We start from the raw sequence: 24,710 nt of genomic DNA, 5'->3' as shown, positions 1-24,710 counted from the left end.
TGCCTGTTTGTTTATTCAAACTTTTGAGCATTTAAATTTTTTTAATTTTCAGGTGATTTAGACAGTTTTATAACGTTTTTGTCTGTAATCTCTCTTTTTTTCACCTTTAATGTCCTTTTGGGATAGGGCTCCGTTTAACAGGTTAGATCTGATAAGCTAAAAATTTAGCTATTCGTCTTTTTATCTGTTATGGCACTAGCAATTAAGTCGTGCCTGCACCCTGAAGGTTTGCTTACCAGGACTGCCTTCTGAAAGCTCCAATCACGTTTTGTAGTTCTCCTGTAATCAGCTGCAGCTAAAAGGACTATTATAAACCTGCAGGCACATCGTATGGTATTGTAACACTTCTTTGTTTTTTGGCCATATTTTTATCTTTGGCGCTTATTTTATCAAACAATGTGGTCCTTGTGCATAAAAATACCGTGCCTTCATGGGTCACAGTAATTTATTTTTAAACATACAAGCGACAATGATTATTTTCACTTTAACTTCCCAACTTTTAGTGGTCTTGTCTTAGGTTTCGACTTCAACTTAGGTTATTAAGGCTACTATGTGCCCTACTTTTAATTTCAATGCCATGTTAGTAATTTTTTTCGAAAATGACTCCCACATAAGAGAGCATAATTTTCTCCTGTCTACTTGGAGCATTTCTCCAATATTTCTATTAATCTCGACTCGAGTTAACCACTGTAACGGTGTCTCCGTAGTATTAATGCTACTTATTTTGTACCTATTTAGTACAATTTTCATACTAGTTTTGTTTGGTCAATTCAATATGTGCGTATAACAGAGTTTAGCTGACTCCATTCAGTTTATTCTCCTTAAATTTTGTCTGGCTATAGTTTCAGCTTGAACCCTTCTCTTTTTTTTAAAGATATCCTGATTTCTGCAAAATTGTGTGGTTTTCATCGCAAACACATTTTCTATGGTATTTCACCAAAATAATGCCTAGTTCGTGCCAAATTCTGTTTAGAGATAGGGTTTATCAGTGTCCCTGCGGTTTCCCTATAATCTCTTATATTGTTCTGGTCTGGTATTTATCCTTTGTCTAATTTTTGCCTTAGTTTTATATAGTCATTGAGTGTAATTTGTGCATTTCGTGATATTTCGACTATTACCCTGTGCTAAAGGTTTATGGGTTTAGTGCCCGTGTAAAATTCCCTACATGCTATTTATTTTAGCATGTAGGATTTCACAGGAACATTCTGCCCAAACCTTCTCCAGTTTGACCTATATTTCTAATATCAATTTGGTTAGCTCGGTGGATCCCCCCCCAATGACAAGACGTTTAGCAGTTTCGTTTTTAAATGCCAATGGTCTTGTCATTGGTGTCTTTCACCTGCAATGTCCTCGCCCTGGTTATTTCTGTTAATGGTGTGTCGTGAATTTATTTAATATAAGAAATTATTTATACTCGAGAAAACTTTACTTTTTAAATTGTGACTCATTTTATCTACGGCTTCTTATTTATATATACCGTCCTTATTGGTAAGTGTTTAATTTATTATATATTCTACTATTTATAACAAGATTACAGCTAGCTTGTACATGTAGTCGAATTAATGTAAACTCTTGCTGTTTTCCTCATTATAATTATTATAAAATTCTTCAAAAACATTTTTTTTTAAATTATCCCCCAAAAATATATTTTTTTTCAATATACATATCAAAAGAATTGCCTTTTAATGCTGGGGGGGGAACTTACGAGTATTTAGGCTAAAAAAAATTTGAATTTCTTTTCTACGTGACGGTAATAATTTTTACTTGCGATATATATTTGAAGGAAAACTTTGATGTTATTTACATACTGATTAAAAGAAGGAAAATATAGATATTTCTTTAGAGTCTCTTTACTCGTTTTATTTTTAATTATTTTTTTCCGTTATAATTATTTTATTCAAATATTAATCGACTGGGGGCTACGCTTGTTCTGCCTTTCTCCGTTTCCTGGGTCAAATTTTGGACTCCAAATTTTTGCTTCTCTTCTTTATATTATTTGCAAGTTTTTCCGTCGTCTCTATAGTGTGGTTTACAAGGCTCTGAATTCGAGCGCGGTTTTGTTGCCTCGTCAAATATCTTTAATCTTTGATTCTCTTGATGTTTGGCCTTTTTCATAAGTGATTTAGCTACTTGTGCTGCTGATGAAGGAACTTGTTGCTGTCCTTCTGGTTTCTTTACTTTTCTCCATAATTTCTCTCTTAAGGAGGGTTTTCTTAACGATGGCCCAGGTTTAGTGATATCGGTTTCTGTAGAAGAATTATCGGGGTCACATTCTGTTAGCTCGCGTCTGGTAGATGGCGTTTGTTTTAAAAGCCATTTTTGTGTTGAGACTGTAGGTGAGTCTAATGTATGAAAATCAGATAATTCATTGGTTCCTTCCAATTTTCCTTCCTCTTTGGATTTCACCTTTGCTTATCACGTTTTAAACCATTATGTTGTGTTTGAGGCTCTTCATCGCTAGTATCCAATGAGCATCGAATATTTCCCTTTTCTCTTGTTTGTTTTGGAGAGCTTGTAGCGAAGACTGGGCTAAATACTCCTTCCACTCCTCCCAACCTTTGTGGTCATTAAAAAGGTCATAAACTTCATATGGCCTTCTGATATATATTGGTGAAATTGTTTCCTCTAGTTCTTCGTCTGAAGGAATAGGCTCTGATTTCCACGGTTTTGAAAAATATCCCTTTTCCATTCTATAATGGTGTATTACTTCTTCCGTTTCCTTATATTGATGCTTTAGAACATATGTTAAGTTATTTGGTAGAATTTTTACAATACTGTAGGGCCCATCCCATTTCAGTTTTAACTTTTTGTCCCTTCCAGGTTGGTTTTGTATACGTAAACCAAGTCTCCTAAACAGTAATTTGTCTTATTTTTGCTACTTCGGTCATATTTTTTTTTTGTTCTGTTTTCGCATCTTCCAGATTGTCTTTAACTTGTTCCATTGCTTTTTCATTCGTATCACCATTTCTTGCTTATATTGGTCTAGGTTGTAATATATTCTATAATTTTGTATTACATATATACAAATTCTGGGAACTATTAGATGTTGCAAAAAAATGGCATTTCTTTTAAGGAATGTGAAAAAACCGTATTTATTGCAAAGATTACAAATGGTAATTGTTCATCCCATTTTCATTTTCCTCTCTTGCATGTATTCCCAGCATGTAAGCTAATTCCCTATGTTTGTGTTCAACCTTTCTATTAGTGGCTGCCATATAAGGCGATGTAAACCATCGTTTCACACCCAGATATTCTGTAATTTCGTCTAATAATTTGGCTCTAAAACATGGCCCATTGTCGCTAAGTAAAACTCTAGGAAAAATTCCGTGTTCCAAAAGTAGGCGATTGACCAAAACTTTCGCAATGGTTTTTGTCTTTTCGTCTTTGATTAGAAAATGTATATATGAAAATGCGTATAAGTATGAGTTAAAATGGTCAACTACGGTTAGTACACACCTGTTTCCTTTCCTGGAAACTGGTAAACTTCTTCCTGTTCCCCAAATGTGTATGGGGCGTTAAAAAGGTTGATCCGATAAACTTGCGTGAAGAGGAAGTTTAATTAACGCAAACTTACCTAAATTAGGTAAATTACGCCACTTTAGACTATTTTAGGGGGGGGGGTACTCTAAAAGTGCAATTCGGGTGACATTTTTGGAATAGAAAAGACGGGCCAGACACATGGACATCATAGAGAGCATCATTTTGGCTATCTTGCAAAGGGGTTCGGTTAGGAAAATGAAACTTTCAGGGATGGATCTACATATTAAGGTATGTCCCGGGAAGGTACTTTGAAGTACCTACCTCCACTCCTTCCCCCCTCTATATAATGGTAAATTACTGCACATTACTAGTTGTTTTAGCTCACATTTCATCCTATATTACTATCATAATTATAAATCACTGCATACCTTACACAACTTCAGCTTTTAACCTTCTTCATTAAAATATATTCCAAAATATTCATTTAACGATCCATTTAACTTATTTACTATATAGATGACATTGCTTATCGAACCCCTTTGTGATGTCACAACTTTGCTTATCATAACCCCTTTAACAGTAGCATGCAGGTGCCATGGGGTAGAAGGCAACTCTGTGCTGATAAGCCATTTAAACTTTATTAATTAGGGAAAGGATTCTACAAGAGATAGACGAAATCCATGAGGCAGATACCCCCCCCCCGTGATTGGCACCACTGGAACTAGTTTCAATAGCAACAAAATCGTAGCACCATTCAATACTCTGGATTTTAGGTTCTTTGACCTCTGTAGGCCGGAATTCCTTCGGCACTTTCCTATTGAATAGCCTAGATCAAGCATCAAATAATTGCCTAATCTAGCTTAACGCAAAATTAACATACCATAGTCTAATTCAGATATTGAAAACAGTCAATTTTTTACTTGGAAACAGTAGATTTTTCTTAAAAACAGTCGGTTTCTTCTTGAAGATAGTTGTTTTTCTTAAAATCAGCCGAATTTTTGTCAACACAGTCGCTTTTTCTCAATAATAGTCGTTTTTGTCTGCATAAAATATTAGGTAAAAATGACCAGCCAGTCGATAAATACCCCCCCCCCCACATTTTGGCTAATAACGATTCTTACGACACCTAGGCTAATTAAATATAGTTACTACTTACCATCAATACCATCAGACAATCCTGTGAAATAAGACAAGTCTGTCTGGTCCTTATTGCTAACTTGAAAACACTTGGGTTGAGCTGACAGAGGTCATGAAGTCATGAGATGAACTGAGAAACTCAAACGTCGAAGTTTCGTCAAACCCGCAAAAATAACTCAACCCCCTTCGAACACACTGGCCTCCCAGGGGAGAAGCTGCCAACCGCCGACGGGTCATTAAATAAGGTCCGTAGTTGACCTCTGCGAAACGAGTCGGACACCTTTTAGAAATCCCCAGTTTATGCAACAAAGGCATTTGCGAAAGATAAGAAACTTAAAATTGGACAAATCTTACATACGGGAACAAATGTGGTATAAAAAGTCATTTCGCGGCATAATCGTGGCGTGCGCCATGATCAAAATTTTATGCGGCATTTCTCTCAGAATCGCGGCGTAATGCCGCGAAATGCGGCATAAGTGGCAACACAGGCTGCAATGGTCGTCACAACTCCGTTTGACATACTTTTAATTTTATCAACATTAATCTTCAGACCCATTGGGGCAGCTTTCGCTGCTAGTTCATTTAGATTATGTTGAATGTCCTCTTGGTAGTGCGAGAGCAATATTTTTAGTGAAATCGCATTCGTGTATTTGACGCTCGGGGCTTAGATGTATGCCTCCTCTAAAGTGGCAAGCTCGAAGCACAAAATCTATAAGTATTGTGAATTGTATAGGAGATAGTAAACATCCTTAACGTACACCGGACTCGACAGGGAACCACTCTGACAGTCCATTCTCCGTCTGGACTGCACAAACCTGTGTAGCATACAGGGCTTTAATCATATTCACAATTTTATAGGCATTCCACACCTTTGGAGAATTTTACACATTGCCTCTCAGAGCACAGAGTCAAATGCTTTCTAGAAGCCTTTTCGCACTAAAATGATGTATACTTGTTATTCTTTTGATTCCTGCAGTATAACACGTAAGCTAAGTATCAGGTCGAAGCAAGAACGATTTGGGCGGAAACCATGTTGCTAATCCCTTAAAATTAAGTCCACTTGAGACTGAATTCTACTGAGTATAATCTGACATAGAATTTTACTTCCGACTGTCTGGAGTGTGATACCTCTTCAGTTATCAAATGATGTGTTTCGACCTTTCTTGACGAGTTTCACGATAATGCATTTATTCCAGTTAGGAGGGACAGCCTCGTCGTCCCACACCCTAACAGGCAGCTTAAATAGTGGACCGGTGAGAGCTTTTTTCCAGTATTTCAACAGCTCCGGAGGGACTCCGTCGCATCCATCTGCTTTCCCATTTTTTAGCGACTTCAGGGCTATTATAACTTCCTGAAAGAGGATGGGGCCCGAATAGATATCCAAATTAAAAACAGGCGTCAGGGACCAACACTGGCTCACTGGGTATCGGCTGGTTCAGAATCACAGTCTTGCAAAATCATTAACCTTGCAAAATAACATAAAATCAATGAAAATAGCAGCATTTTTATATTTTCATTTCATGTTTCACTTGTCAATTTTAATTTTCGATTAATTGTATTATTTATCGTCAGTTGATTATGTGTTGTTTCTCAGAGAAGTGTCTTTCATATTGTAAATTCTATTCCCGTGATACGCGCTATGGATAACAATTCTTATATTCGGTCTCATTATTTTTTTTCATTCTTCTTTAATTGCAAATTTCCTTCCAATGTTTTATGTAGTTTTAATCCAAATCTTTGCTTCTCCATGTTGAGGATGTCTTGTTTCGATACCGGTGAAATGTTGGTGTGATTCTTTCGTTATTTTTCTTCCTGCTCCCTATTGACCCGTTATTTTTTTAAAATGTATTTTTTTTTTTTTACAGGTGTATTTTATACAGTTATATTTTATATAGGATATAAAATATTTTTTTATATCCAGTTATATTTTAAACAGGAGCATAATGTTGTCAAAATCTTGATGGGAGGAGAGCAAGTTGGAGTCGAATTTCCCAAGTCCAGTCAAAATGACCCAGTGAAAAGTGAAAAATGAGCAATAAAGTGCCATAAAGGCAAAGGTACAACTAAAGAAAACAATGGATGCTTGAATTATGTAGGCCTATCATAGTTTTGATGAGATTTTTTACGATGCAAAATTGCAGCTCGCGGAGGAAAACGGGTTTATAGGGGGGGGGAGTCGCCCAAAAGTACCAAATTGGTTTAAACCCCTGAATTTTGATCTTTTAATCTTACGAGGTCATTATTGATCCTACCCTAATTGCTACTCAAAAATTTTCCTTATTTGATGAGCATTGTGAATAATTCTAAGTCGATTCCTAGGCAATTGATTTCCTCTGTCTCCCTTTGATATTCTTGAATTAATGGATAAACTATTCAACCTAAAATCGTAAAATAAAAATTGGTAGTCCTAGAGCCATGGGCAATGTTATAGACTGTAAATACAAAAAAAACACAATTTTTTAAAAAGGCCTAAGTTGCCAAATTCATAGCGCAAACTAAATGGAGAGCGCATGCTAACAAGATACATATTTGAAACAAAAGTCTTCAGCTGATTATCATCTCTACTAGCATATTCTCAAAACTATAAGAAGGGTTCCTCGCAGTTCCCTTCAAAAAAAATTCCTACGTTTTTTTTTTAAGAATAATAGATCTATTTTTATTTCACATTATCTGTTCAATTTTGTGGACAACATTGGGAAAAATACTTAAAAAGCCAAATTGTTGGCAAAATTTATTTTCCATCGATCTTCAAAAAGCCTTGTTAATCAATTATGAAAAGACATGCATTTGATAAATTGTTGGGGCCAGGGCCCAACAAGGAGTTAAAGGCCAAAGGCTACTTAAATGTGTAAATATGGATGACAAAATATTCGGGTACAATTTAGTTAGTGTTGAGTGAATTCTTTTTTGGGGAATTATATTCATAATTTTACTCTTTAGCTTGTTTTGTTGCCCCCAGGAGTGATACTGCGGCGCGTGCTCCCTCTATCCCCCTCTCTTTGTACAACCCCAATAGTACACACACTCTAGTTAATAAGTGAATGTTGTAATTTTGACTGTTTTTCCACTTCCATTGACTAATGTAAAAGATTGATCAGTAACTTTTCATTTGCTTCAGTTTTAAAACACCAAATTAACATAAACACTGCTTATTTGATATTTTACCAAAAAAATTGAAATCATTTTCTAAAAAACATTGTGCACAATTAAGCAAAATTTACTGCAGTAATGAAATAGAGATGCAATAACAATAAAATGCTATTAGACTATTTATATTAGATATACCCATACTAATAAAGTCTAATTATAGTAGACTCAAGATTACTACTATTTTACGGTAACATAGTCATAAACTTTTACTAAAAATTTTTGAATTGATGAATGCACCGAAGGTGGATATGCCTCTCTCGGTTAATCACTATAAATTGACTAAAGTTGTCTTTTATGCATATGCTTTACTGCGCAAATATTAAACTCGTGAACAGTGTTTCCACTTCTCCCGAGTTTTCGGGAGATCTACCGAAATTCTAATCCATCTCCCGACAAAAAAATAAGATACCGAATCTCCCGAAAATCTCCAGAAAACTTGATCCCCGGGAAAAAAAGTATTCTTTCCCCGTAAAAAATAAACGATTTCTGGTAAATTTTTTGACAAACATTCGTGTAACAGGAAGTAACGCTCTTCATTGATAGATTATTCTCTTGTCTTGTGATGCTGAAGACGCTTTTAGATGCTGAAGACATTAATACATTACAGGACAGGTTAGAGATAAACAGGCTAGACGCCAGAAAGCACTTAGGTCTATATCAAGGAGGCACACTTGTGCCTCTATAAAGAGGCGACCCACCACAATGTTAAGCGATTTCAGGTCCTAGAGGTCGCAGAGAGACGGCGGTAATCGCATTTTGTAGCCCAAGCTCAAACTAAGAAACTTGCAAAATTTCATCCTCCTCCGACTTTATCTTCATGGGATAAACTGGGCCGGAAGTTTAGACCCTCACACCACATCTCCCCGTCATTGTTGTCTGGTGAGGCTGAAATATAGAGGTTAAGATTTTCTACGGCCTAGGACATTACCCTCAAAATTTCAATTCAATCAGATCACTTCTTCCCTGTTTTAGAAAAACCAAACATAGCCACTTGAAATTCATTTCTTTTTTTTTTCTTAGCCACGCCTACAGGCCACAGTTGGCAACGGATCCGGTTGAATGAGGACTCATTCGAAGCAGAATTCGACCTGTTAGGGCCTTTTGATATTTTCAGACCGAAAAAATTACCCCCCGAATTTACATTTACGAAAAACCTTAGTTTTTTTCAAATAATACAGATAAACAGGTTAGACATGCTTTGTTATGAAAATATCTGCGCGTCAATTTTCATAACAAAGCATGTCTAACCTGTTTATGTGTATTATTTGAAAAAAACTACGTTTTCTAAAGAGTTAAAGAGGCTGAGTTACAAGGTCAACCCTTAAAACGTACAGGGATGAGGACGCACAGTTGGGGGGGGGGGCTTTTAAAGAGGCTGAGTCACAAGTTCGAACCTTAAAACGTACAGGGATTAGGAGGCACCCTGTACGACGTGATTTGAGTATTCAGGAATTAAAAGCCTTAACACAAGAATGTTCAAGAGCGGGGAGTTTGAGGGGTGGCAGCCCCCCAACTTCAACTCCTGACACGATCAGCTAACAGTTAGTCAAGCAATAATAAGTAATAAACTGTACAAAAACGTGCAGAAATTATTTGAAAAAAACTACGTTTTCTAAAGAGTTAAAGAGGCTGAGTTACAAGGTCGAACCTTAAAACGTACAGGGATTAGGAGGCACAGTTGAGGGGCTGCCGCCCCCAAACCCCCGCTTTCGCAGCCTTTAAATATAAAAAAATTTCTTTAAACTGAAAGTAAGGAGCGACATTAAAACTTAAAACGAACAGAAATTATTCCGTATATGAAAGAGGCTGTGCCCTCCTCAACGCCTCGCTCTTTACGCTAAAGTTTGACTTTCTCACAACTCTTTTTTTAAACAATAAAAACTTTAGCGTAAAGAGCGAGGCGTTGAGGAGGGCACAGCCTCTTTCATATACGGAATAATTTCTGTTCGTTTTAAGTTTTAATGTCGCTCCTTACTTTCAGTTTAAAGAAATGTTTTTTATATTTAAAGGCTGCGAAAGCGGGGGTTTGGGGGCGGCAGCCCCCAACTGTGCCTCCTAATCCCTGTACGTTTTAAGGTTCGACCTTGTAACTCAGCCTCTTTAACTCTTTAGAAAACGTAGTTTTTTTCAAATAATAGTATATAAAGTCTTAGTCATAAGAAGATTAATCGTTCAGATAGACCAAACATAGTAAATATTATTTGGAAAGTATAGGCTATAAAGATTATAAGAAATTATTTTAAAGTAAGATATTATAACACAGCTAATTCATTATTTAAATACTGGGGGGGGGGGTACACTCTTCCTGAAATCCTACACTAAAGACACTCTCTTGAAATAAAAAAGCTTAAACCAGTAATTATATAGGATCCCGCTGTTTGTTTTGTTGATGAGTGTTTTAAAAATATTTTGAACATTATCTAACCAAGTCTGATAAAATTATTACTGCTCTATATTCTGGAATTGTTTTTGGTACCTGTCTAATATACCACAACCAGTCGAGAATTTGTGACGCAAAAAACTAGTCAAGCAGCTTCTATAAGAAGAGGATTGCTATCTTGCGTTAAGCAAACTGGGGTCTCTCACTCCATTAACAATTTTCCTTTGGGGTATAAGGGCAAACGCAGATCCCTAGGTTAAATTATGTTACGTATCAAATATTTGCTATGCTTTACCCCCCCCCCCTCTCCCAACAGTGCAAATATATAGCCCAAAATTGTTTCTAAACTGTTGAATTTTCATCATGTTGTTTAATTTAATTTGCATTAACCAAACTTCACTTCTCGAGTGGTTATCAAACAGTTCCTGGTAACGAACTGTAAGTAAGGAGCGACCCGGCTCAATGGTAACCGAAACTCTAAAAAAATTAATTTTGATACCGATAGATACATCAAAAGAATCAGATTTTAATCAGTTTTCATCAAGTTTAGTCTTACCCATCAGAAGTTACGCACCTGAGAAAATTTGGCTGATTTTGGAAAAAAGGAGGAAACACCCCCTAAAAGATATAGAACCTTAATGAAAATCACACCATCATATTCAGCGTATCAGAAAACCCTACTGTAGAGGTTTCAAGCTCCTATCTACAAAAATGTGGAATATTGCATTTTTTGCCAGAAGAAAAATCACGGATGCGTGTTTATGTTTTTTTTTCCCAAGGGTGATTGTATCAACCCACTGGTCCTAGAATATCATGGAAGGGTACATTAGAACGGAAATTAAAAGTTCTGGTGCCCTGTTTCAGAGACAAAAAACTGGAGGGCAACCAGGCCCCCTCCCACACTCATTTTTTTCCCAAAGTTATCCGATCAACATTTTGAGATAGCCATTTTGTTCAGCGTGGTCGAAAATATGATAACTATGTCTTTCAGGATGACTTAATCCCCCGAAGTCCCGAGAGGAGGACTGAAAGTTATGAACTTTACCCAATGTTATCATATAGTATTGGTTATTGGGAAATATACAGACGTTTTCAGGGGGATCTTTTCTGCTAGGAGGGGGGGGGGTCGGGGGTTATATTGGAGGATCTTTCCATGAAGGAAGTTTTCGTGGGGAAAGGGACATTGCTGTAAAGGGGGCGCCGGATTTATTAGCATTATTAAAGAAAAAGTTCAGAAATTAAATATAAATAGCCAAGTTTTTCAACTGAAAGTAAGGAGCAACATCAAAGCTTAAAACAAACAGATATTATTGCGTATATGATTTGGTTCACCCCCTAGTCAATACCTCGCTCTTTAATCCAAAGATTTTTTAGTAATTTCATCAGAGATATTTTTTCTAATTAACGGCCTTTGTGATTAAAGGGTCGTTTTTAGAGAATTAGAACAAAATTTAAAATTTAGCTTAATGAGCAAGGTATTGACTACGGGGCGAATCCCCTACTATACGTATTGAAAATCTATGCATATAGATGTTCGTTACGTTAGTTATTTCATAAGTTTCGTATATTTATTACTAATAAAAACGTTCGTAAATAAAATTAAACAAGTTTCGAGAAAGCCATTTCACCAAATAAAAATAAAATTGGTATGCAAATTCTGTTTTAATTATTCATGTACGGTTAGCCAAAATTAAAACCTGCATTAATTCAAAAACGTTTAAAAATTAAATAGAAAAAAAGGTTTTTTTAACTGAAAGTAAGGAATGACGTAAAAACTTAAAACGAACAGAAATTATTCTGTATATGAAAGGGGATGTCCCCTAGTCAACGCCTTGCTCTTTACGCTAAAGTTAGACGCTTTCTCACAACGCTATGTTTTAAAACAATAACAACTTTAGCGTAAAGAGCGAGGCGTTGAGGAGGAGACAGCCCATTTCATATACGGAATAATTTCCGTTCTTTTTAGTTTTTAACGTCGTACCCTACTTTCAGTTAAAAAACCCTGTTTTTTTTATTTTATTGTGTAAAATACAAATACCATGTTTTTATCGACATTTGCGTTTAATCAGATTTTTTGAATATTTTGTTGTTTAACAGTTTACCCCAATACCTCCCTCAATTAATGCTTGAATTTTTTGCATCAGTGTCGTAAATTTGAGTATGGGCTACTCCCCCCCCCCTTTGATTCTTTTCCTCTATAGATTTTTAAAAAACTGCTTTGAGGGATTCTTTTATTTAAAAATGCAGTACTTATGTATTATACGAGAAACACTCCAGAAATGAAGTTTGGTGGTACTGGTGCATTATATGTCACCCACCTCTATAGACTGTACAAGGATATACTACACGAAAACCAGACAAACGGGTATTTGCTAGATACATGGATCGCAAAGCTTGGATTTTCTTTGACTTAACAATATTTAAACTATTGTTTTGGGGGGTTTAGGGGGCAAAAGGTACTTAAGTTAGGTTACGTATTTAATATATGCTTTGCTTTACCCCCACCCCCTCCTAATGTGCAAATATATAGCCCAAAATTGTTTCTAAACTATTATATATTCATCCTATTTTATTTTGTTTAATTAGCATTAACCAAACTGGATTTCTTTCGTGGGTACCTTATAATACACAAGTACCAGTTTGGTTAATGCTAATGAAATAAAACAAAATATGATGAAAATACAATACTTTATTAGCAAAAATTGGAAAATACAACTTAAAATTATGTGCCCAGAACACAGGTCAGAAATGTTGGTTAGGTTAGGTTTTATAAATCCAAAGATATTGCTTCTCGTATGAGTAAAAAGTAATGGCATCTCCATTGACGCACCGATTTGTTGTGGGCAACAACCCCTTATCCTAGAAAAATATAATTGCTGTTCTTCGGTCCTTTGCAAATCCTAAATCTTGATTTGAACATCCATGGCGAGACACTATATTCTGTCACTATTAAGGCTGTAACGAGAGGGAGGTTAGGGGGGTCTGAACCCCCCCCCCCCGAAATATTTGTTTGACTCGTAAAAACGTAACAAAAATGTATATAAAAAAATTTTTTATGCGTCTAGTGATTTTTTTGGCGTACCCCCCCCCCCCTCCGAAAAAAAATCTTTCAGTAAAACCCCCTCCGAAAAAATCCTGGGAACGCCGAAAGCCGCCTTTCGGATTTCATGTCTGATCCCCGATTTGCAGAAAGCAGCAAAAAAGTCAAGAGTATGGCCTAATTACTAATTTCAAACACCAGCAAAAGTCCCTAATCTGGAATCGGTAAAATTCTACTTTGGCTTCTTGAATGCTGAGGGACTTAACCTTGAGGAATTCCAGTAGCTTGAGGTTGTACCATTAGGAATTCACCAACTGATAAATCTTTCTAGAATAACTTCCCCTTTCAAGAGATGGACCAGCAACTGTTGGCAAACCTTTCCCGACCCAATCTTGAACTTAAGTGCCCTAGTAAAAATTTCACTTCCACTTGAAGGGACTTATTAAAACCTGAGAAGTTTTCACTTTAGTCTCTTTTAATCATACCTCTTATAGGTACGTGGTAAGATGGATCTAAAAGAATGCTTTTGAGATTCAAATGAAGCATGTGAAATAAGAATGACAAGAAGTTCATCTGTTGACACTGAGAAAGAGAAGAAAAAAAAAAAAACAAAGATATTTAAAAGAATGACAGAGAATTTGCTGGTTGGTTAACAAAGAAATTTAATGAAGAATTGGCTTGGTGCTTAGCATGCTCAGTCAAATTTTCATATGAAGAAGGGAAAACAGCTCTGGGAAAACATTCCCTGTCAGAAAAACACAAGAAGAACCTCAAAGCTTCAAATTCAGTTCCAAAGCCTATAACTGAGCTCCTGGGGTTTGCATCAAATGATCCAGTACAAGATGCACAGACAAAAATTGCAGCATTTCTTATTGAAAACAATTTACCATTTTTGCTGGTTGACAAGTTAGTACCATTTCTGAAAAATATGCCACATAAGAATGTTACTGATCAAGTAAGATTAGGTAAGCAGAAAGTGACGAATATAGTCCGCCAGGGCCTGTCAGTGTATTACAATGACATGCTGGTGGAGTCTTTGAAAAGGAACCCTTTTTCAATCATAATTGATGAGACGACTGATGTTTCAACAGCTAAACAGTTGGCCTTCTGTGTTAGTTTTTCAAATGAAAATTTGGAAACAGAGGTGGATTTAATTGACCTAGTAGAATGCCCCAACGGAACTGGGAAAATGCTGTTCTCAAAACTGAGGAATTCTCTGCAGGTCCTGGAAAAAGATAGAGTTCCACTGACCGATTGGATTGGTTTCTGCAGTGACACTGCAAGCGTTATGATGGGGGCCCATTACTCTGTTTCTTCACTTATAAAGGAAAACTACCCATGGGTTACGATCGTGAAGTGTAGTTGCCACCAAATCCATCTTGTGGCATCTTCTGCGTGTAAAACGCTTCCAAAAACTTTGGAAGATCTATGCAGGACATTTTTATAATCATTTTGCGAACAGTACAAAACGAGTCAATACTTTCGGAGAGTTCCAGGACTTTTGCAATATAGGCCGACTGAAAATTCCTGCACCTGGACAAACAAGACGGCTCTCAGTTTATGCCTGTGTAAGACGAATTCTTCAGCTTTGGAAACGCCTGAAGCATTATTTCAAGAATTTGGCATTTTAGGACCCCACGTATGGAAATGAGCTTGTGTTTAATGCATTACAGAATCCACTTATGAAAGTCATGATGATGCTTATGGAGTACATTCTCGGACTATTAACAAGTTTAATACAATGTTCCAAGCAGATTTACCGCTGTTTCATGTTTTGAAAGAAGAGTCGGTGAAACTTGTAAAGATTTTGTCTCGAAATTTCATGATCACCAAGTATGTTCAAGGAAAGGGATTAAACGTTGATCCTGAAAACAGTTCGCAGCACCTCCCTCTGAAAAATATTTACCTCGGTTTAGATTCGGCAGAAGAAATTGTCAAGTTGACCACAGATGCGAATGCTAGTGATCAGCCAGACGACGAAAAGGAAAAACTAAAAGCTGAGACTGAAAAAATGTATTTGCCAGCTCGCGAGATTTATAAAGAGGCTATGGTTCAGATACAGAAAATATTCAGTTTTGATGATGATATCTATGAGGTGGTTAGTTTTATTGAACCCGAAAACGCTAAGTCAGTAAGCCCACCCACCCTTGGTCCATATCTAAGATGCTACTCGCTACCAGGGTGGTCGAGAAGTGCCACTGGCAAAGAGTGGCTGGAACAGGCCTATACTGCCAATGATGATGAAACAGTAACTCTGACAGCCGTCGATTATTGGAAATTGGCTTTGAGTACGAGGGACCACCGTGGAAATAAACGGTTTCCAAACTTAGAAAAGTTTGTACAATACTTGTTCTTCTTGCTATTTTCGAATGTAGCTTCAGAAAGACTATTCAGCTTACTCAAGGAAGTAAAGACAGACAGAAGGAATCGTTTGGCAACGGTAACTCTGGCTTCCACAATTCGGACGAAACTTGGAATGAAATGAGCCGGAGTTACAGCAGACACACTGAAGGCTGATATGCCCCTCATAAAGAGGCTAAAAGGAGTAGTAGCGTCTGCCAGCACAGCTGAGTAACTGCATGATCAGAGTAGAATGCTCACACAAAAAGTCATGCGATAGAAACAGATTATGAACGTAATGTGGTATATATGTCTGAAAGTTTTGCTAATTTTTATACTTTTTTTCAGTTATATGATTATTAATGAGCTGCGAATTTGAGTTTTCTCTTTGTCATTTGAGAATAACTGTTTGTGGATGGTGGTAAAAAAAAATTATCCGCTTAACTCAGACTCAATAGTTAAATGCCTGATGTTCGTAGTTCGTCCATATTTTCTGTCTCCGTCTTGAACTTAGCCGGCTGTTGTTTGGAGCCTGAAAGGATGAGAAAAAGTAGGGGTCGATGAAGAAAAATGTCTTAATTAAACAGCTTTAGAGTCTGAATGAAATGTGACTGCACTTAGTTACAAAATTAAATACATTTCAAGCTTCTAGCTGCTTTATTTTGTCAGGTTTGACAAAGTTGATCAACGAATTTTCTTTTCGGAATCGCAGCTGGCTCCAGTAAATCTGCGCTCTGAATTCGCATATGGCCTGAGCACCTCCAAAAACTTAATTTAAACTAAAAAAAAAGTTCTTACTGAAAATTCTACAAAATCCTAAGAGCCATCCCCCGATTTTCTCCCGAATCCTGACAGCCATCTCCCGATTTTCTCCCGAAAATCGTCGAGATTTTACAGATTTTTTGAAAAGAAAAGTGGAAACACTGTACCTTACTCTGTGAAAGAAGGTTTAAAAAACAATTACATAATATAAGTAACCCCAGTACCATTTCAAAGTAAAGAATAATATTGTACTTCAACACTGATTTTTAAAAAATATTGGAGATCAAGCCAGTGTCAGAATTCTGGATGAAACTCCACCTCAAACAAATTTCTAGCCAGATTCCCCGAATTCCCAAGTTTTCATTAATCCGGGTTAAGGGATCATCAAGTTTTCTAGAGGAAGAGCAGTTCTCATCGCTGGGTTTATACTGAATTCTCAATGTAATGTCTACCCCCCCCCAACTCTATGTGCCATTATAGATATATCTATGATATAAAGTAGACAGAAATAGTAATTTTCACAAAGATGAAAAAGAAACGAAACTCACCTTAGTCTCCTTATCTAACATCCTTAAAGAATTCACTACTTCCTTATTTCTCCTGTCAAGGTTCATCTGAAGTTGCATAACTCACTTTAGTCTCCTCATCTAACATCCTTAAAGAATTCACTACTTCTTTATTTCTCCAGTCAAGGTCCATCTGAAGTTGCATAACTTTGATTTCCAAGCCTTTGTTTAAATTCTTGACACATTTTTTGAGGGATTTCAGACTTTTTTTCGAAATCACCATAAATTTCTTTTCGCAATAAACTTTTACTTTTAAGACGAACCGAAATAATAGTTATCATTCCTGAATCAGTGTCGGGTGGCGAACTGTTTTTCACCAGGTAGTTTTTTCTATACACGTTTTTTAACTTTTGGTTACTATGGGCTGTGGTTCGCTCTTTACTACGTTACAGTTACCGCTGCAACCATGATTATCAAAACTTAGTGGGTTGATGCAAAAGGTGGATTCGTAATACTGCCTTTACGGATTCTAATCTCGTCCTGACCTTCTTTAGGTGGATGGGGCTACTAATGACTGAGACTACCAAAGGAAGAATCTACCTTTTCCACTCCTTCTCACACTAAGTTTCGATAAGATGTAACGACCTCTTCTGAAAGATACTTTGACTATATATATATATATATATATATATATATATATATATATATATATATATATATATATATATATATATATATATATATATATATATATATATATATATATATATATATATATATATATATATATATATATATATATATATATATATATATATATATATATATATATATATATATATATATATATATATATATATATATATATATATATATATATATATATATATATATATATATATATATATATATATATACTATTATACTATATGAAGAAGGTTGCCCCCACCTCAACACCTCACTCTTTACGGTAAAGTTTTTTAGCACTTTGAGCGTCTTATTGTTCTAATTAAACGACCCTTGTGGACAAAATTTAAACTCTAGCGTAAAGAGTGAGGTGTTGAGGAGGGGGCAACCTTCTTCATATACGTAATAATTTGAGCAGGCAAAACAATTGGAGCAGGCTAAATTGCCTTGATTGTTAATTGATTGTCCAATAAGTTATTAGTTACCCTTGAGACCTTCATCCTCTCTCTTTCTTAGGGCCACCATTTAATCATATATTAATAGTATTTCTATTTTAGGATATTCCTTTCCAATGGAAAATTTCGGTGTCCCAACAACTGGGACAAAGCCTCTTATTTGTTGATTTAGGGTGGTCTCTAGGCCTCACAGAACCAAAATATTTTGTCTCTTTCGTCTCTTATCTTGTTTCTAAAGAAGATGCTCAGTGTGGAGGGAATTTAAAAAGAAAAATGTTCAACCAAAATTACAAGCATAATTTTTCCGAAGGACACGTTCCCAAAATGAAAATTTTTGCCATCTCCAATTGGATCTATCTCTTTCTAGAAAACAATATTCGAAATGGCATAATTTTGCTTAAATTTGCATCAAACATTTTAAGAAAGAGTAGCTTTCCTTTGAAAATATTGTTGTTTTTGAAGATAGACAAATAGTTCATTTTCAAAATTGTACGTACCATAGATATTGCAACATTTACCTAATTAGTTTTGCTAACAGATTTTAATTTACATATTTTACTTGTCTTTTTTTTTAAACTGTTATTATAACTTTTTTCTAAGAAATTTCTTTTGTATTGAAAAGTATTGAGGTTTCATAAAACCATGTAAAAAAATTAGTTTTACAATTAATTAGACAAAAATAAGACTTTTCAAATTGTAGTTTCTCAACAGCATTGGGTAAAATCAAAAGTACTTAAGATTTTTTGCTTTAACTGCCCAAATCACCAATGAAGATGGATCATTCCCTATTATTTTAATTCCCTATCTTTTTTATTCAGTTTTTATTAACTGAAAGTAAGGAGCAACATTACAACTTAAAACGAACAAAGATTATTCCGTATACTGGGGGTGGAGGGGTGGGGGGGCGGGGTCTACCCCTATATCATCCTTCGCTCTTTACTCTAAAATCTTAAAGTTTAAAAAAATACTTCTAATTCGAATTCAACTAGTTTCAATTCAACTTATGGTTATGTTGTAAAATCACCCTTAGAGCATTGTAACAAAAATTCAAACTTAAGCGTAAAAATCGAGGATTGAGGAAGAGTTAACCCGCCCGGCGGGCTAACAGAGATTATCCCGTACGGGATATACGCGATAATTTGTTCGCTTTAAGTTTTAATGTTGCTCGTCAGTTTCAGTTGAAAACACATTCAATTTCTGATCGTTTCTCAAATCATGCCAGGAAATTCTTATATCCTACCCCTCCCCCTCCCTTGTAATGTCACCCGGAAAATTCTATCCATAAACTTTTCTCCACACAGAAAATTCTCCCCGTGGAAATTTACCCCTCCAATTTCGTATATTTACCAGTAACAAATACTGTATTTGAACAAAGGGCAAATATCGTAACTTACAGCCGTTTTCCAAGCGACAAAGAAGGGGGAGGCTTGCCATCCCCAAAGGTATGGATATTGGATCTTTCAACTATTCTGACTATCTCAAAATTGTAATTGGACGTCTTGGGGGGAAAAGGAAGCATGGAAGGGGCTAATAGCCTCTGATTTTTTTGGTCACTTAAAAGGCACTAAAACTTTTTATTTCCGTTCGAGAAAGCCCTCTCCTGATCTTCTAGGACCATAGGTAAGATATGATTACTCCTGTGGAAAACCATATATATATATATATATATATATATATATATATATATATATATATATATATATATATATATATATATATATATATATATATATATTATTTTATATATATATATATATATATATATATATATATATATATATATATATATATATATATATATATATATATATATATATATATATAAATACACGAATCTATTATCTATCTCCTGGCAGAAATACAAAATTCTATGTCCCTGTAGATGAGAGCTTGAAACCTCTAAAGTAGGGTTATCTGACACGCTGAACATGATTGATCTTCATTAAAACCTGACTGATTTCTGATTGATTTAATTGATTTTCATTAAAAATCACTTGACTTTTGGGGGTTTCTTCCATTTTTCAAAAATAAAGAAAAAACAGTTGATGGGTATGATTAAACTTAATGAATTTTACATATTTGGAATCAGCATAAAAAGCCAATTATCTTGATTTATCTATTGTTAGAAAAATTTCCTTTTCTTAATTCTCCCTTATTTTTTAGGCCGAATCACTCCTTACTGTTCGTTGCCAATAAGTGTTTTATTGCTATATAACCTTTTTTCTGCTCCATTAAGTTCTAATATGGCTCTATAGGTTTCTTTGAAACACTTCTTTTTAGAAACTTTTTTTTTCAAAATTTATGTCTTAAAAAAACCAATGGGTTCTCATTGTTGGTTTTGCACAGCTTGTGAAAGATTTGACGCGCTTTTTTTTATGACATTTGCAAAAGTTCAAAACAGGTAGGCTGTTTTCGTAATTACTATCTCTCTTGAAACAAGGATTCAAAAAATTTTGAAACTGGGCAATATACTTTTTACGGTTTTTATTTTGCCGGTGTACAGATTTATTCTGCATGTTAAGTTTGAGCTCAAATAATTGCTTTTGCATTAAGCTTTCATATGTGAGTCATTTTGAAACCAAATCAACTCGAAGCCAGATTATTGTTCAGTAGCCAAAACGATCTAAAGATTAACACCCCAAGATACCAGTTCTTGTTCATTTTTTTTAGAAGCCAATTCGACTAAATTCATGATAAAATGCTAACAAGGGCAATTTGCACAGTAGAAAAAAAAAAAAAAAGTTTCCCACCAAAGGACAGGTAATTCATAACATGAAGAAACGGTGTATTTTCTTTGTCACTTTTGACAACCATTCTTTCTATGGTATTAATCAATTCGGCTTCCAAATTGGTCGTGTACTCTCAATTCAAAAAACAAAACAAGAGAGAAGCCCTTCAAAAGCAGTTTTATTTTTACACAAAAGGGAAGAGTCGACATAATCAAGTGAAACATAAATAACACTCTAAACGCAGTTTACTAGGTCATATTGCATTGGGGATACTTAAAGTGTAGGAAGTAAACAAAATGTGGCAAGCAAACTTCACTTAAACAAATTGATATATCACTATATGACGACAGTTTATCTTTTTTTTAAGCCACTTGAAAAAGATTGGAAGCCAGAGTTCATAGAATAGATATAAAATTACAGCCGCTATATTCGATTGACTAATTAAAATTCAATTGTAGATAAAAGGATGCCTATACGGGATAAACATACATTATAGAACCATAAGCACTAACCATAAGCACTTCAAAAAACATACCATTCTAAACGGTTGAGATCAGAAGTACAAGTACAGTTTTTTTTTATCCAAAGAACTATTCCAGTACTTATAGTCCCACAAATACCTAAAAAATATCAAAGAATACGTAAAAGAGGGCATATTCTGCGTATCCAAAGTCAAATTTTCACTTACACTAGAATATAGATTTTTACCCAAGACTTTAGTTTATGCATAATGAGTTGCACCAGCGGTGATCTTTTATAGTAAAGCAGAAGCGGAAGTTACTGACCTCTACTTTTCATTTTCGTTTTCTTTTTTTAGGCATTTAAAAAAGCACTTAGCTGGGTGTACTAACAAGGGAGAAATTATAAAACGTTTCAAGAGATACATCCTAAGTGTAATGGTTTCGATAAGATTGTTAAGAGTTTTCATTTGCAACGTCTTCTTTATTAAAAGCATAAATCCTTACAAGAAAAACACGTTACGTTACATCGTAGTTGAAATGAAATAGGATAAAAATCGTTCTCAGACCTTACTTTCTCCAATATTTGAATCAAATTTATATGACAAACCAAAGAAAAGAAATGGGAAGGATACCTTCAACTACTATAACCTTTTGTATCCACAAAGGGGCACAGTTTTCATCTCTAATGAAAATACCACAGTTTCCATCTCCATAAAAAATAAGTTTCTCATTTGACACTAGTTGACGAATAGCTTAACACCCTCCCCGGACAAAATCGCCACATAGCCTTGAAGTAGGAAGTTGTTGTTATATTCTTATAACATCAAAATCATAGAATTAATACACCCAGCTCTTGCAAAAAAGTCATCACTTTGAAAGAATGCATTCAAAATAATCGACTTCCTTAACAAAATAATACACGGCTATCCTGATAATACCTGATAATAACTGCAGTATTAAAAAATTTCAATATTAGTTTGACTATCAAATAAAGCTCTGAATGTGTTTTTACATACATCAGCTTTTAAATAGCCTAAAAGTTTAAATAACAAAATTAAGATTTTGCATATAAGAGAGTAGTCACTGCAATGTACATAAGAAAGTAGTCACTGGAATGTACAAACCGAGATCAAACGGCATCACTTTAAGATAATGTAGCAGGAATGGATATACCCTGAGGGATTTGCACTGTTTCCAGGTCCACTGTTGATGGACAGTAAGAGATGTTCAGTGGAAATAAATAATTAGTATCAGCAAGAATTTGAGCCTAAAATTAAGTATACATCATTACAATCCTTTATTATATCACTAAAACATGGCTGCATGTGATAGTGAGTTTAGACTCACTAAAAAAGGGTCTTCCAAAGCAATGGGTAGCTTTCAAAAGTGGAAATTAGCGTCAGTGTCGATAAGAGAAACCACCGACGCAATCTAGCGTCTGATGTTTCTTGGCCGTTTTCATTGTAAAAATTAACACTTGGCTATTTCATGATTTAAAATTAGTGTAATAAGTATAATTGGCAAAATTAATGTAGTAATAACTATCTGGTCTCAGTCACAGGCAGCGCAATGACCAGAATACAATTTGCTGAAAACAAACGACATTTTAAACGCTTTCTCTTTTTTAACTTTGATATATCCAAATTATTCAGACTTTCTGGAGTGAATATCATTATACATGTTACAGTGAATGCCCGAAATCTGGTTTGTGTGGAGATCAGCACCGCCGGTTTGGGCCTTAAGGGTCTAGTGCCGTCATACTTACTTACTTACTTACTAGTGTCGCATTCATCGGTGAATGTCCGAAATTACCTTTTCTCTCATTTGATTCGATTAGCTTTGCGAGCTAGCTTTTTCAGTCTTATGCAAGCTATTTTAGTAAAAGTTAAAGGTAGGTTAGATTAGATTATATTAGCTTAGGTTAGATTAGGTTAAATTTGGCTATAAATATCAGAAATGGGTTAAAATCCCAAGATAACCTAACCTAACCCAACCTAATCTAACCTAACCTGTCATCATCGAACCTTGCATTAAACTTAAAAAGTTGACTGGCAACGCTGACTAAATCCAAGAAAAAAAAAAGGTATTTCGGACATTCACTGCGCCCATTTCAGACATTCACGGTAACATATTAAACTGTCATCCACAATTTTTTTTTTTCTTGTAATATTGGTTGTGATGGTGATCTCCTTTTTTTTTAAAATAAAAACATATAAATAAAAAGTAGGATTATTTCATTAAAGTGCAAACTATGTTCTGGTCTTTAGAACGCAAGGAGAGGGGGGGGGGGTAAACCTTAATACTCTTTGAGGTAATTTCTGCTTGTTTTGAGTTTGACTTGGTTATTTATTCAAATTTCTGTTCCTTTTGGATTTGACTTATTTATTGATGAAAATTTCAGGTAATTTTACGCTTGAATTATTGTTTAACTTTATTTCTGCTCATCTTTGGGCTAATGTAGCGCTTTAATTTTTTTCAAAAACTTCTTTTGTGTAAAAATTTTTAAAATTAATTTTTCAAAAATACACTACTATAAAACTTGTAAAAAAAAAAAAAAAAAAAAATGCCAAGCAAGAAACACCGGTATTTTTGTTGTTGACCAGTTGCCTATACTTTTTGTGCCAGCCTTTAAAAATGATCATTAAGCCTGGAAAATATTACTGTCTACTATTTTTGTAAAGTAAAAAAGCTTGACTGTTCGCTGTTCTTTAGTTTTATTTTCATGTCTAGATATATCCTTCTTAAAGAAAACCATCTGCCTTTTCAGCCATATTTAATGTAAATTTGAAGGTCTATGGGAGTGGGGGCAGCTGCCCCCCCCTCTCTACGCCCATGCCTATTTGAACAAAAATGATTACATAGACTACATATATTTTTATTATAATACATAGCACTAGTGTTAAAATCTACTTTTAAAATTTTCGTTCAGCCCTATAAATTATCTGAGAATCTATGCCCTTCTAGAATCACTTTTCTATATATTATTTAAGCTCACATTGATAAGAGTCCTTTAAGCCAGCGCTATTTCAAAGACATGTTTACTATCTTTGCAAAAAAAAAAAAAAATTCAAGCCCAATTTAGTAAAACTGCTGCTACTACTACTACTAACAACTCACAGCAGCATCAACCCATGTGAAGCCAACACAGTTGCAAACGCTCCTCCTCCATCCCAATCTATTTAATGCTTCCGTCTTTAAACCCTCCATAGAAGTTCCAATTTCCCTTAAATCATTCCTTACGACATCCTCCCACCCAATTCAGGGCTGATCTGCTTTTCGTTTGGCCATGGAAGGTCGGCCAAAAAGAACAATCTTCGGCAATCTGTCATCCTTCATCAGCACAACGTGGCCTAGCCACCTCAACCTTTCTTTCATTATAGCCCTAGAGAACAGTATTGAACCAATTTTTCGTACAGCCTATTGATTGAAATACGGTTAGTCAGCCGCGTGCCCAGAACAATCCTTAAGCAATTTCTCTGGAAAACATCTAGCAAATCTTCATCTGCTTTTCGAAGCGCCGATACTTCAGAACCATATTTGCCTACTGTCATCACAGTAGCTTCTAATATTCTAATCTTGCTTT

At 35.2% G+C, this 24,710-nt stretch overlaps 1 protein-coding gene across 1 annotated transcript in view; it reads right to left on the bottom strand.

Moving 5' to 3' along the window:
* Positions 1-21,575: 21,575 nt before the first annotated feature.
* Positions 21,576-24,710, bottom strand: part of LOC148956090 (unconventional myosin-Va-like) — a 63,403-nt gene continuing 60,268 nt past the window's right edge. Inside the window, exon 10 of the mRNA XM_089089132.1 lies at positions 21,576-22,394. Coding sequence (XP_088945258.1) covers positions 22,272-22,394 — 123 coding nt within the window. The 3' untranslated portion in view covers positions 21,576-22,271. The remainder of the gene's footprint in view (positions 22,395-24,710) is intronic.

Source organism: Artemia sp. Qi Xiang Cuo, chromosome 1 (genome assembly GCF_049724085.1).
Source record: "Artemia sp. Qi Xiang Cuo chromosome 1, ASM4972408v1, whole genome shotgun sequence".
Classification (NCBI taxonomy): domain Eukaryota; kingdom Metazoa; phylum Arthropoda; class Branchiopoda; order Anostraca; family Artemiidae; genus Artemia; species Artemia sp. Qi Xiang Cuo.
The sequence above is the reverse complement of the archived record's forward strand: the minus strand, read 5'-3'. Positions and strand labels throughout refer to the sequence as shown.